At 38.6% G+C, this 15,968-nt stretch overlaps 1 protein-coding gene across 1 annotated transcript; it reads left to right on the plus strand.

The window, feature by feature from the left end:
* The first annotated feature begins 11,673 nt into the window (after positions 1-11,673).
* LOC115950005 (translation initiation factor IF-2-like) lies at positions 11,674-12,736 on the plus strand. The gene is made up of 3 exons (XM_031067260.1): positions 11,674-11,757; positions 11,846-12,262; positions 12,335-12,736. The coding sequence occupies exons 1-3, from the start codon at positions 11,674-11,676 to the stop codon at positions 12,734-12,736; spliced, it is 903 nt and encodes a 300-aa protein (XP_030923120.1).
* Positions 12,737-15,968: the final 3,232 nt, after the last annotated feature.

Below are 15,968 nucleotides of genomic sequence, written 5' to 3' on the forward strand. Positions count from 1 at the left end.
AGAAAAAGAAGATGAAATAGGAAGAAAAGGAAATTTGCCAAAGTTACCAGGAATGGGGGCTACGGGTGTAGCAGAAACAAGTACTACAGGCACAGAAGAAGCAGGAGTAGTAGGTACGGCTGAAATAGGTGCTGAAGGTGCGGTAGGAATAGGCGCTATAGGTGTGGCAGGAGCAGTCATTCCCACGCCTACTGCAATTTCTGGCCCCTCAGAAGTCTCTGCAAGCGGGGAGATAAGTATACAAATGAAACGCAAATACAACAAAAAAAAAAAAAAAAAAAAAGGGGAAGGAAGACACATACCCATGAAGTCAAGCTCGGGCGAAGCACTCCCCTCTTCATCGTAATCGGAAATTCTCTTTTTCAGGACGGGTGCATCATCAGGATCCTCAAGAATGTCATCGGATCCCTCTGAGGATAAGTCCGTATCAGGACCACGGGTAGCGAAACCGGGAATGGAGGAAGGAGTAACAACAAGTGAGGCACCTCCCTTTACAGCCTGGGAGATAGCTGCGAAAGGGTCACTAGTCAAAATCATAAGCGGCAGAACGGGAGAAGTGACCTTGGTTTGAACAGCGGCAGGAGGAATGGCTCCCTCTGAAGGAGTGGGTCTCTCGGCAGGCAAAAGTGTAGTCTCACCAACCCCTTCGACATGAGTACCCTCTCTAGGTACTGGCTCGGCAAAAGGGGTGAGAGTTTTGTCAGGAGCCTTATGTGCAGTAGTAGAAGGAGCAGGCGTTGCGAATACTACATCGACCCCATCAAAAAAGCCTTCCATGGGTACACCCATGGAGGCGGAAATCTTCTCGGCAGTGGGGCGATATTTGGATAGAGGCTCAGGCTCCTCCTAAAAAAAAAACAAAAGATCCATGGCAGAGGCGTGCGAAAAAGAAAAAGAGGAGAGAAGTGAAGAAAAGGGACTCACCTCAAATTCAGGCTCATCAAGCAAAATGGGGCGGGTAACTGATGAGTCTTCCTTATGCTTGGACTAAAAGGAAAAAAAAGGGCAGAGGAAATTAGCAAGTTAGCAGCAAGAAGGTTAAGAAGTTTTGTCAAAGAAGAAACAAAAAAAAAAAAGGGGAGAAGTAACTTACCCTTTGTTCAGCGGCAGATACGGGATGAGGAGTAGTTTTCCTTTTACTACCACGAGTTCTGCTAGCCAAAGGAGCACCTACAGGAGGTAGTGGTGTGGCAGGCTTGGTTTTGCCGGCGAACTTGGGTTTGGCAGACACTTTCTTGCTCGGTACGGAGATGTTTATTACTTTAACTCTTTTCTCCCAACCAGGGGAATAGTCACCAACATGCCAAAACCATCATTTCTTCTCTGCGTCCCATTCAAAGATGGTTGACCGGCTTTGTTTTCTAGCATACACCAAAACAGACTTAGAAGGAAGCAGCAAGCGAGGGTTAATTGAGATAACCATACCTAGCCCTTCAGGAGGAATAAGGGAGAAGCCACGACTCCCCACTAACTCAGCCACAAATGTAGCCATCACTGCATGCCAGTAACCGTGCATGGGAAAAGTACAGACACCCTCCTTTAGTGAACCAGGAACTGTAACGGCGTTGAAACGCTTCCTCCAAAACTCAAAGGCAGTGTGCCGCAGGAAAGGACAAACTGACGTAGGAGATTCCATGAGGAAAGAAATGTCATCGGGGATGTCTTGATCCAACCCAAACTGCCTTCTTACCCGGTTGGCAGGATAGTGAACAAACCTAATGCCTTCATCGGCTAGGTAAGGCAGCCATCCGGCATTGGTAGCAGCAAGATAGGTAATCCCAGTTTCATTAAAGCTAACCAATAGGGAAGTGGTCCTAATGGTGTCAACAAACGAACCCATGGTAGAATCCGCACAAGTGTAATCTACACCCAAATTTCTATAGGCTCTCCAAGAGAAACCGACGCCCTCATCAAAAGATTCAACCACAGAATAGCCAATCGACTTCAAACCAGACCAACGAAAAGCAAGCGGAAAATTGGATTCAAACTTGCCACAAAAATCAGTAATCACTCTCGGACATGTTTGGTACTTCTCTCTAGTAAACCAAGCGGGTCTACACTTTGTCAAGTACTGAGCACAACACTCAAACAACAGCTGCTGAAGTATGGTACAGTGAACGGAAGAGGTAACAATGTGGCAGGACCCAGCCTGACTCTCATCACTACGGAGAATATCTAATTGAACATACAAGTGTCCCAGGAACATGGGGGCCAGCGGCAGGCTCACCCCAGCAGATATTTTGATAGTCAAATGAAAGTACAAAGGCTTTATGGCATAGTGGGGGTGGGACCCAAAAACAAACTTGCAAAGCCAAAATGCAATAAAAGCCGCACGGCGGGCAGCAACAGAAAACTTAGAGGAAGAACTCACCCAGTAGGACAACTTGGCGTTTCCGGCCATCCTTTTCCTTAGTTCAACCTCAATGGTCTCTTCCTTCGGAGAAAGCTCTAGGGCGGCAGGATCGGCATCGCCAAGAATGGGCAAGAGCATTTGGTTAGCCACATCTTCAAGGGTCACGGTGAGTTCGCCGTACGAGAAAAAGAAGGTGTAGTTGGTGGTGCACCATCGCCAGACCAAATGACGGAGATTATAGAGGTCCCAAAAATTTGACAATCAGCGAGATAAGACTATAGCCTTCAAGACGCTAGCTTGTTGCAACAAACCCATAAAGCCCGTGTCGGAAAGCTCACTGTCAACCCATTCCTTCTAACCCGAGGCTGTGCCGGGACCCAAATTCAAAATGAAGGGGTACGAGAAGCGAGGTACCTTGGCGAATGGACAGATCGGGGATTGAAGATGCTAAAGGAGCCCAAGAGACGTCGGGGTTTCGCCGGATAAGGGCAATCAATACACGACCCGACGGCAGCGGTACATAGTCACCAGGGATTTTTGGGAAGTGAGGATTGACTTAGTACCATGGGTCGATTAAAGGAGCGCATTCGTTGTCGGGGTCGCGCTGTGTCTCTTCCTCAGCGGACAGCTCCAAATCGGAACGTTCCATCTCCTCACCCACATCAGGAATGGCGGGAGAATCAGAAGCAATCGCCTTCCCTTTGTGGCCGGAAGAGCCTTGGCGGTGACATGGTGAGGAGGCTTAGTCGGAGAAAATGGGTATGGGTGTTTGAAAAGAAGAAGGAGACTAAGAGACGGAGAGTGTGTGTTCTGGGAAAAGAAAGAGTTTGTGATTAAAGTGCAGAAGGATTCTTCCTTAAATACCCTGGTCATTAATAACAGCACAAAAGAAGGTAACGGGTCAGCCATAAGAATGGGATGAAATTAATGAAGTGGCGACTCTGTTTCGAAAATAACTGCCAAACTGGGAAATTCGAAGAGACAACCCTGTTTGCAGCAGGAAGGAAAATATATATATATATATATGTATAAGAAGGGGTCCACAGCTTAAAAAAGACTCGCGAAAAAGAGAAGAAGAAAAAAGATGAGAGAAGGGCAGAAACGCCTTTTCATTCACATATGAATCGAAGGAACGTTTCATATGTTCAAGGGGCTAAATGTTGAGGGCCATTTGTGGAAGCCCAGGTAGACAGAAAGAAAGCCCAATAATGAACGCAACAAAGAATTGACAAAATAGATAGAAAAATAGGCCCAAGCGACTGGAATAATGGATCACAGGCCCAACAAATAAATAAATGGGTCTTGAAGAGACAAGCGAGCTCCAAAAAGCCAGGTTAAGAAAGAAATAGCATCCCATGGGCAGTGTATGAGGTAGTTTACGTTTTAATTTATTTTTGTGTAGTATTCATTGTAAGATTTTAAGAAATTTTATATGGCCCACATTTAAATGATAAATGAAAACTCATGTTTTAATGATTTTATTTGTGAAAGACGTTATGATAAATAACAATTTTTAAGTAACTCTCAATTGGTATAACCCATTTGGTTAATAAAAACCTTGATATTACAAGTTTTAAACTCCTTGATGAAAAGAGGGTTATGGAATAAATCTTAATTTAAAAGGGTTCATAGTCTAGCTTATAGATATTGCGTGTCTCCATCAAAAAGAAATATGTGAGGTAAAGGCCATAGACTAGAAAACACTTTTTATATACACTATCATATAGTGAATCTTGTTTTTCTCTAAACACTTAAACAACTATAGCTAGAGCCTAAAGGTATGTTTATGTTATTTATTTTCCGCTACAACTTTAAATTTTATCTTACATTCACATGATAGCTATATAGCAAATAAATACTCACGTGCTAATGTATAGTTTACTTGCATGATCTTTCATATATTACCTATGTATATACCTCACATGTTTTGATTGTATATATCCTTTGGAATTAATATTCACATGTTAGCCACACGTAAATTGTGCACACCCAATATATGGTTAACAGGCTCAACCTATATTTGAGCTCACAATCTATTTATATTGTGGGTTTTGAGTTTCCTACCATGGGTAGTCTTATGCTTGGAGACCCAGTTGCACACTCTTGTTTTGCAAACCCTTCTCTTTTTTCTCACAGAGCTGCTCCCTTTTCTCTTGATATAGTTGCTCTTTTCTCTCTATTTTCTCTCCAAAATTGCCAACCCCCTAACCTCTCACTCTATCCTCCTATTTATAGCTTGAGGTAAGTGGAGGTGTTATGATTATTTCCTGATCTCACTCATGCGGATGGGGGTCCAATTCCATCACTTCTAAGTGGATGTTCTGTTGGGAACAGTGGTAATGGCATTGGAACTGGTTCCTGCCTCCAAAAGGCTATTCAGCAGCGATATTCTCCAAGGCAATACTAGGCCGTCGAGACCTTGTATCCCTGAGCAATCACACTCCCGACCAAGTTGAAGTTGATTGGGAGGGGCTCACTTTTGACGTTCAAGACATAATGGTCCCATTATGGTTTTTGGGTTCAGATTGGGCTCTAAGGTGTGTTCGAATCAAGTTCATAGGTTTGACAAGGATAGGGCTAGGTGTTGTATCTCAGGGCTAGGCCCTAAGGCCTAACGGGCCTGGGGCCCTGCCCCGTACAGTACCACAAGGCTAGGATCCAAAGCCCAATGGGCCCGGGGCTCTGCCCCATACATAAATATTTACTCACATGCATATATATGTATATTATTTGCAAAAACCTTTTTAAAAAAAATTCAAAATGCCAAGTATTCTATTTCTTCATAAAAAGTTAACATTTGAAATAAATTAAAAGGAAGTATTATCTTTGAATAGGCGTTATGGGGTGCCTAACACCTTCCCCACATGTAACCAAACTTCCGAGTCCAAGATTTTTTATTCAAAAACTTTTGGTATACCTTAATTAATGAACCTTTGAAATTTGGTTTAGTTAATTAGATAACTCAAAATAAATTAGACATCTAGGTGACCAATTACACCTAATACAAAACCAATGATTGGTGGTGACTCCTAAAATAAAAATAAGAAAAGTGGACTCCCCCCACCCTAGAAACACAAGTACACAAGAGTCAAGTTGCCAAAAACCTAATGTATGACCAAACCCAGAAATTCCCTCACCCATAATTTTTCCTAAAAGGGTGGCATCTACACTATTGCTAAGGACCACAGCTAAAAACACACTTTGCTACAACTCATCTATATTGTAGTTGTGAGTTGTAGGTTAGGTTGTAAAGAAAGCTATATAGAGGGTGACTACTAAATAGTCAGTCTCAGTTGCAACTTTAGGAATTTTTTTTAGGTGATCATTAAAAAATTTAAGTTATACAAAATTTAATAAAAATAGAATTTAAATATATTGACATCCAAAAAAAAAAAAAAGAAAACACATACACATAAATACATGAAATTCTCAAGCAACCCAAGTCCTCTAGATGGCTAATCCCAAGGATATCCACCAATATCCCACTTCTGAGATTTCCTTTAATGTATTCTTTCCTTCTTCTTGAAAAAATTCGAAGATTAAAATGAACACATACTAAATCTTTAGCACTTTTAGGAGTAGTTTTGTTCCTCTTTAAACAATAAGTAAAACCATGTGTGCTCCACTTCCTCTCAATGCATGATGACAAACAAGGTTGTCCAAGAAACTTTACAGCTATGCTTTAAAGCATAGGTAATTTGGACCCATGGACTAACCACCAAAGTGATGAATCTAACCTCCACCTTTCTTCCTTGCAATCATCATCATAGCTCAAATGTCTTGAAAATAAACCAAACTCCACATTCACCTTCTTTTTATCATTAGGATTAGGAAAAAAAATATTTTGAAACACTTGTTTCTCTCCTCTAAAATTTCAACATCCTTTTGTGGAAAAACACAATCTTTTGCTTCATCAATCCATTGAATGATGGTATAATAATTAGTTAAAAATAAATAAATAAGTAGTAATAATAACAATAATATTAATGAGTTTTATTTCAAAAGGTTGAAAAGGAAAATATTAAAAAGATAGAAAACTAACTTAGGATTCAAGGAGCGAGCTAGGCAATGAAGTGGTGTGTAATTTATGTTCCACCAATTAATGAGTGTATTATGTACCACCTAATAAAATGGAGATGACTCATATTCTTGATTGCCTTCATGCTAGTATATTTCATTCTTCACTTGTTCTATCATTAAATCCCACATTTCATACACCTTATGAAGAATAGGTGCATTTGTGTCAACCGCTCGAAGCATCTCATAAATAGGTCTTGTGAATCGAAAAATATTGTCAACCACACACCACGTATCATTCAAAACAAAATCTCTCACAGTTTGAGCTTTTCCATAATCATCTTCTCTATAAGACATCCATTGGTCATTAACGACCATGGCTCTAAGATTTCTTTTTTACTTGTTGTAATCTTTTAAGCATGGTGATTGTTGAAGCATATCAAGTTTCAACAACAACATGTAATTTCAAAGGGGAAAATACATTAAAATTTCCCAATCTCATTGAATGATTCATGATAAAAATATGAATTAAAGATGCCTCATCAGCAACCTGCACAATCCATTGACATTCATTATGTGTGACATCATTTTGCGGAGAGCATTTAGGTGCACTTATATTCTTCAAAGCCAATTTGAGGGTATGCACAACACATGGTGACCAAAATATATTGGGATATTATTATGATCCTAGAGTCCTACATGTATTAAATGTAATCTTAACCATGTGTATATAAGTTCTTAGACACCTTCCTCTTGCAAGCTAGTTTTTAAGGGTGAGTTCTACCCATGGGTTTGTAATTGTATCACTTGGTATCAGAGCCAACCACCACGCCGAGTAATAGAACATAACTTATTGAATATGGAATCAAATCAGTTGTGACTTTGAGGTCGGATCTCAGATGGGGCGACGTAGAGGAACATAGGCTGCTAAATTAGCTACTAATTTAATCATCTCATCAAATATGTGTTCTTAGCAAAGTGAAAATAGTAAACAACCAGAAAAGAATGTCATAATAACAAAAGATTGCAACATAGTTTGAAAAAATGTGTTTTTTGGCTATTTTTTCCCTTGAGGCCTTCCTACATATCAACTTGAATCCATTGCCTTTTATTACTGGCACATTTATTGATCAATAGATGCCACTGGCCACCCCTATTGAGGTTTATAAAACACCTTGGTCCAGCCTAGGTGGTGAAGGCCCAATTGTATAGGCGTCTCCTTGTTAGTTTAATCTTGGTCTCCTATTCCAAATAAAAATAGGGGAAGGCAATGATATATAAGTGAAGCTAACGTAAGAGCAACCGCATCAGAGGATGTAAAATTTCTATCTATCTTGCAAAAGAAACATACTTTTTCTATTTTACACACTCACTTTTATAAAACACTCACATCAGTTTATCTATTCTAAACATTTATTCAATAAAATATTCATTCTTTTACATTTTTTTATTATTTCCTTCAACAATGCAAAAAAGAGAGTGAGGCGAAGGAGAGAGAAACAAATAATAAAATATTAAAATGCATGGTTACTGTAGCACTTTTGTATATATGCACAATTTTGCAAGCACTGATGTGTGTGTTTTTTTGGTTAAAATGTGTAAAATTAATCACTTTTTGTATTTTACAAAATTTGGCAACTTTTTATGCGATTACTTTAAAGGGGGTTTTATGAAAAAAGGAGAGGCAGTTGCATAAAAAGAGAAGTAAAGTGTTTAGCCTAGAGTGAAGAAAGAAAAAGAAGAGTAGCCAGGTGTATGATGCAGTGAGACACACACAAGAGAAGATTAATTTGAGATTTTCTCGAGGGATAAGTTTTTTGGATACTACAACCACGAGTAGTTGTTTTATTTTGAGTGTGACTAAAGATTTTAGGTGAGTTTATATTATTCCTAGAGTATTATTGTATTTGCTGTGGATCTTAAATTAGACATAAACTTGAAAGGATTTGGTAATTGATTTGATAATAGTGAAATATCTACAGCTCTGTGGACAAAGGTACATTATCCAACCACGTAAATCTTGTCTTGTATGACTATTTTCTTTAGCACATATTTATTTTTCACATCTCATATATCTAGAAATTGGGTTAAATATCTAAGAACACCCCACCTTTAGAGAATAAATTTTTTTTCTTCTTATTTTATCCCTTTTGGAATGCCCATTCATCCATTTGTTGACACCCCATTTTGCAACCTGCATTTAACCTCACATGGAGGGTAAAAATGTAATTTTGCCTTGACAATATAGATCTTGATTCTGGTCATTAAATCCTTAATCTCATTTCACCAAATTGGTCTTAATGTTATAACGATCAAATTGACTGGTCATAAGCCTTGATCGGACCATCAGATTGAAAGTTATCATCAAATCAAGTTTTAATGGCCGAGATGCACTATCACAAATTGAGTCTGACTATATGTGATTATGAACAATTGATTCGAATTGGTCATAATTATAATCAATTTGAGATTAATGACGTGTCATAACTTGATTGGATAGGACTACATTTTATGGTAAGGTTGCACACACTTAATTAATTAAATAGTTAATTATTAATTATTTAATGAGTAATTCGTGCAATTATCTTTTTAATTAAGGTAAATTTGGAACTAATTATTTGAAATGGGAGTGATTGGAGCCTATTAATGTTAATTGGAAACTAATTTGGGATCTATTAATGTTAATTGTGCTGAAATTGTTTTCTAACAAATGACATCTGCTCACCATTTCATTGATATCTATTTTAATATTTTGAATCTATGAATGAGGTTAATTTTTCCAGAAACTAGAAATCCGGGGCTTCAATTTGAGCATAAGAAAGAGACAATTTCGATCAGAATTGAGTAGGATATTATTTTTTGAATTTGGCTCTACAGGTTGTTACAGTAGTTACGGGAAAACCAAATTTTGATTGCTCCTCACTCCCACCAATCTTTACATTTAATGCACTCGATTTCCTCAAAGACTAAAATAAGGTTTAGGTTCATGATTCTTTGTCAACCCTCATTAAATGACCTTCCATTCATATTCTTTCCACCAATACTATATAAACCCCACTCTCCTCCATTCCAAGATACAAAAAAAAAAAAAAAAAAAAAAAAAACCCTCTCTTCTCCTCTCTTGAGTTTTAGTGAAGTAGAGTAGTTTTGTTATATCTTAGTCTTTCTGAGACTCAAGGTATTGAGTGAGACTCATTCTCCCTCTCCTAACTCTTCTTTTCCTTCCACCCTTAAGACCTCCACCAAGAGTCTCTTCCTCCACTGTATGGATCTTGCATGAATGTATAATCTATTTCTCTAAGGTTCTGTTTGGATACCGCTTATTGTTGAAAATTGAAAACTTATTACTGAAAACACTGTAACAAAATAATTTTTAAATGTGTGAATAGTGCCATGAGACCCAATTTAAAAGCAAAATTTGTCAGATTTCGTACTTGCAAGTCCCCTGAACAGTGCACGAGACCCAGGGAAATGCAAATACAGATGCAAAAAAGCAATATGCAAACGCACACTAACTTGTTTTTTGTGTTGTCATAATGAGAATTTAAGATTAAAGCATGATAGTAATTATTTAAATTCCCTTGAATATGTTTGAATGTTCTTAAATGTTCTTATATGTTTTTCATATGTTCTTGGTTGTTCATCATATGTTTATGCATAACACTAGTTTTGATCTTAAATCCACATAAAAAATATGAAAAAAGATTTTTGTTTCACAATCCTTTCAAATCCTTGAATCTAGGATATCACCAACCACCCACATACACTAGAATTTATTTTTTAATCCAAATGCAATGCTTAGTAAATTAAATTAGAGTTTATCACACGCACACACATTAAATTTAACATGCAAATTAATTGACATATTGGATGATATGATATGAATGTTGGCCACCATAGTATAGAATACTGTTTTCACTAGGCAAGGTGGGTGCCTAACACCTTCCCACCTTGTAATATAGCCTCTGAGCTTAGATAAAAGATTAGTAGATCAAATGTTTATCCATGTAATTTTCAATTTCTAGATTGTAACTAGGAAACAAAGTCATGTACTTTATCTTAGATTGTATCTAGGACCAAAGCCATGTAATTTCCTATGATCAATGTAAATTTATTTGCAAATCAATAAAATGAGGAATTTTTCAATTTTGGTTTTCTTATTTTTTCCAATAATTAAATAAGTGGTGACTCCATTGTAAAACCCTTAATCTAAAGGGAAAAATATAACTAGTTGAACTTCCATTTTGAGAGGTAATAACATGACTACACCCATTCATGTGGGTTTGGCCCAACACTCAAAAAGGGGCTGGGGGCGCGGTCTCTCAAACCATTTTAACACTTTCATTTATTCTATGCCTATTTTTATGAACATATTGTTTCTTGATAGCCCAATAATTTCATATTGTTTGGTGGAGGCCTAGTGGGCCAAGTCTAATATATTGCAAAGGTAGAGGTCATGTTGGGCCAAGTCTCAATTAACCTGTTGGTGTTGGAATGCCATCCTTTAAGAGAATAAAGTTATGTCCTTACCTTCTTCTTTTTTTCTTTTTCTTTTTTTAAGAAAATTGTGTCCTTACCTTTAGCTAAGCTTTATGGGTTCTAATATCACTTATGAGATTGAGAGTAATTCAGCTCCTAGAAAGAGCTGAGTCAGTCTCTTTAATATAAATTTTCTTTATTCACCCAAACTTAGACCTTTTTTTTTTAATAAATAAATAAATAATTGCATTGAGATAATTAAAGATATGGATATTGAAATTTTATTTTTATTTTTTTAATTATTAGAAGAAAAATGACTGCGGATTTTTTGGTTGAGAGACTTAGAGATCAATATGGCATTTGTCGTTCATGCAAAATAATGTTTTTCTTTAGTTTTTATTATTCTTGTGTTTTACTTATATTGACTTACATATGTTTAGAAATAAATAAAATTAACCACCGCACACCCTTGGTACGATGGTTACTTCACAAGTATAAGTGCTTGTGAGGTGTGGGGGGCAAGGGCCGGGGTTCAAGTCTCCAGGAGGGAGCTTCACACACATATACACTTAGATTAGGCTAGAGTAGAAATTCTATCTTGTATAAAAAAAAGAAATAAATAAAATTAAGTTTATTATTATTTAAATTATTCAAAAAATTTTAGATTTTTATATGTTTCAAATTGTTTAGAGCTCTTAATATACTCTAATTGTGTAACCTATAATTAAATTTTTTTTTTTTTAAATCTTGATCTAAAAAGTTTAAAAAATATCCATATTGGAGACGGCGATGGCGGTTATGTGGCCGACGCGTTAGGGAGAACCATGCTGCTCCCTACTGATATGGAAGAGTTGAAGAATATGAGGATGCAGGAGGTTTTCCTCAGCGCGAAGAGGTACCTGGGTATGGTAAGGCTCCTAAAATTTATAACTCCGTTGATTCTTACTCCTAGATTCTCGTTCCTAATGTGTTTGTTTCAATTGACAAGCTATCCAGGCTACCTATAAGATGGAGGAAGAAGTTAAGGGGCAGAGTAAGACCGCCGAGCTTGAGCGCAGTAAACAAATAGATGCTGCACGGACCCTCAAAACTTCCGAAACTGACCTCGCGAAGGCCAGGGAGGACTTAAAAGAGGCTACCCGAGCCAGGGATAATGCTGCGGCAGGTTTGACTGGTGCCCAAAAACAGGCCGAGGAGCAGACAAAGCGCTTACTCGCTGCCGTGGAGCAATTGCAGATTGCTAAGGAGCATATCAGTGATTTAAAGAAGAAACTGATCGAGGCAAACAATGCTAAGGGCATGGTGGAATTTGCCAAGGACAAAATCGTGAGGGCCAAACAGGAGGCTGAGTTTGCCAGAACTGAGGCCGAAGCTGCTAGGGACAAGGCCGAGGAGGAGGGTTACAAGGCGGGGGTGGCTGAAACTTAGACCTCCCTCAAAGCTCAAATCCCTGGAGTATGCAGGCTATACTGCTCCTAGGTTTAGGAAGAGGCCCTCAAACGAGCTGGGGTGGAAGTTTCGTCCGACTTGTGGAAGGCGGAGAGCGTATTTTATCCTCCAGCCATCCGTGAGACCGCCTCCGCTAGCTCCGAGGCTGTGAGTGCTCCACAGGAGGCTGAGGCTGCTCAGTTAGAAGTTGCTCAGATCATCGTCACTCTTGGCAAGTCGACTGAAGAAGGAGAGCCTCATGATGCGACAGAAGCACTTGGAGGTCTGGATCCCGAGATGCCTAAAGAGGGTGCCGAGCCTGCGGTCAGTGCTCAGATCTCTGGTGTCGAGGAGCCAGCCATCTTTGTTCAGCCCCTACAGGTCATTCCCCTTACTGATGTCCCCAAAAGCACTGAAACTAATCCTGCTCAGTCTTCCCAAGAAGGGGATGTCTCCTAGGGCCTCGAAGCTAGTCCTGCTTAGCCTTCTCAGGATGTGGCCAAAACGAGATCGAAGAAGTAGAAGCCCTGGCCAACTTTTGTATTTGTTTCTAGTTTAAATGTTAACTAGTTTCGCTTTTGTTTTGAGGACTTTAGAGTTTGCTTGCAGTTGTACTCTTTGACCACTTATATGAAATTCTTTTCTTCCTTTTTCCTTTAAATTACATGTTCGTTGCCCTTACCGATATTTACTATTGTTGCGAATCTCATGGTTTTTGAACTAGTTATTTTAACATGTATGAATGGCTGTGCATATGATTTATTTGGGATTACATCTCGGAATTCTAACTTACCCATGCCCATGGGGCGTTGAACTTGTATCTGACCATACTTCTAGGGAGCCAATGGTATCATCCGAGGTGCCGAGTGTGTTGTTAGGCCGAGCTTGGTACTTAGGTTTGAGTAGTTGGTTTCCCCATAGGTTTAAGTCCGAGGACCATGCAATACCTTGATTCTGTCCAAAACTTAGATTTTCTTTAAGTAGTTGGTTTCCCCATAGACTTGAGTTCGAGGACCATGCAATACCTTGGTTCTGTCCAAAATTTAGATTTTCTTTAAATAGTTGGTTTCCCTATAGGCTTGAGTCCGAGGACCATGCAATACCTTGGTTCTGTCCAAAACTTAGATTTTCTTTAAGTAGTTGGTTTCCTTATAGGCTTGAGTTCGAGGACCATGCAATACCTTGGTTCTGTCAAAAACTTAGATTTTCTTTAAGTAGTTGGTTTTCCTATAGGCTTGAGTTTGAGGACCATGCAATACCTTGATTCTATCCAAAACTTAGATTTTCTTTAAGTTTCGAGGATTAGCCCCTCGGCCAAGGTGTGGGGCGTTGAACTGATGTTGGAAGCCCCTAGAACTACCCGTGCCACTGGTGCTTCGAAGTGTAGCCCCTAGTGGAACTTTATATTAGGGCAACAACAGCGGGCTGCTGGAAGTGATGGAAGGGTTTCCGCAGACCCTTGTTTGACAAGAGCTCGACCTACCATCGCCTGGGCTAACGCACAAGCCTTTCCCACAGACGGTGCCAATTGTAAGGACTCAATTTGTAACGATCCCAAATTGGTATTGAGTTCGTATATTAAAGGCTTAAATAATAAAATTTGTAGAGCGTGGGCTGAAAGGCTAGGCCTTGGTCATCGGACAGTGGTTGGTCATCGTGTTCATGGTGGGCACACAGAGATGTACTAAGTTTATACAAGGATCTTGTCCATGAACCTTCATGTTCTTACTATTCCTCTCTCTATTTGGATACCATGGTTCCAGCCCCTTCCCTTTTGGCGCATTAGCCCTTGCATTATATATCTCTTCCCAGTTGATCCTGACCTTCCATCTGTTGATCAGGCAGATACCTACTCGAGTGCCTGTCCCATCAACCGCCTCCTCCCACTTTCTGTTAGTTGCAATAACCAAAGCCACACTGTTCATGAGTCTTTTCCCATCAATGTGGCTAGGACGTTTGTTGGCGCATTCAATGCGGAGGTGACGTCTTCTCCTTGAACCAATCCCACACTGTACCCCCGTGCGTGTCCCATTCTACTCGCCTTTTCTTCTGGGAGCGCTTTGGAGGCTGCCTTTGATGACGTGTCGTTCTTCCCTTTTAGGCCTTAGGATGCCGAGGACATGGTCATCCTCGGCTGCATTCCTAGGCTATTTGGTATTTTAATACTTGTCCTCGGCAACTATTCTCCTCGGCACGGGCCTTGGGCCCTAATGGAAAGTGGGCCGGGATCACAAATTCTCTGGCCCCACAAGAATAATACTAATAATAAATACAACCCAAATTCTTCATTTAATCATTTTTTTATTCTTAATATTACAATCCAAAGTCTTTAACATTTAATTTTTTATAAAAAAACATTTAATTTAATTTATTTTTATTTTTTAAAAACACCCCATGATAGACACAAAATTATAATTATTCTTATCAACTTTTTCTATACATCTCTATCAATTTTTTAGATAAATATAAAAATTTAGTTATTGTTATTGAAGAGGAAGAATATTGGAGGTGATGGATCAGATTATATGGACGGCCTGCTAAACAAATGGGCCAATAATAGACGGATCCTACATGGACGAACAAAAGGGGTGGACGGACCAAAAGGCCACGTGGCACTTAGTTGTTCATTATGTGGGCCCCAAGAAATCCTAAATGGAAACGACTTGCGTCTCACGGTTAACCCTAATCTATAGAATCCCAATACGAATAGAATTTTAATACAAAGAAGATTCTGGAAGATACACTCATTAATGAGGATCTTCCCTATATGGAAAAGACTTGCTACGCAAGCATAATAGTTCAATTTTACACCACTATAAAAACCCAAAGACTCTCAGAAAACAGGTACGTATAATTCACCTCAGCTCTGGCACTCTAGAGTTGCGAACGCCCGGTGACATTTTTCAAAAATGTTTTTCATATATATAATATTGTATATATATATTTAAAGAGTTTTTCAAAATATTTTGGAGTTCAATAGAAATTATGAAATCAAGAAATTAAGGGTTACATAAGCTAGGAACATGACAGTGATATTAATCTAGTCCTAGTGGCTTGTGGGAATATAGTATGGTGGAAGGACATATATATAAAATTGTAAGCAATAGGACCTCATTTGTAATTCTCTAATCTTCAGGGGTCAATTGCAATGTGTTGATGGATATTATTGCAATCTGTAGAAGTTCAAATATTTTCTTGATATAGTTGAAAAAATTAAGGAATAATTTTGAAAGAGTTTCAAGATAAGTCAATAACGTTCAAAAAGTTATTGATGAATCCTTTAGCTGAAGATTAGGATCCCTAAGGATCCCACATCCAATCTCTCTCTTGGGTTTTAGAAGTCTTAAATAAAAAATAAGATTTTAAAATATCATATCAATTGTTGGCCATTAGAACTACTGAGTGATACTGTAGTCTTTTGAAAACTCAAAAACAAACAGAGGGAGAGATGTGAATACCTTGGGAGGCAGCACGCTTGGGTTGCTAAGAGAGGTATGCAATTTTGTTCTATTTAGAATCCATGGTTGTGTGTTACAACGATTTTTAAATGAAGATATAAATTTTTGTTTTATATTGCTTCCACAAAACTTTCACAAAGGCGACATGCCCAAATCACCATACACAACCCCAATGCTCTGAAATGTTAGCTTCATTATGCTTCCCCAATCCAAGGCCTGCACTTAAACACTTC

This window comes from Quercus lobata, chromosome 6 (assembly GCF_001633185.2).
Source record: "Quercus lobata isolate SW786 chromosome 6, ValleyOak3.0 Primary Assembly, whole genome shotgun sequence".
Classification (NCBI taxonomy): Eukaryota; Viridiplantae; Streptophyta; class Magnoliopsida; order Fagales; family Fagaceae; genus Quercus; species Quercus lobata.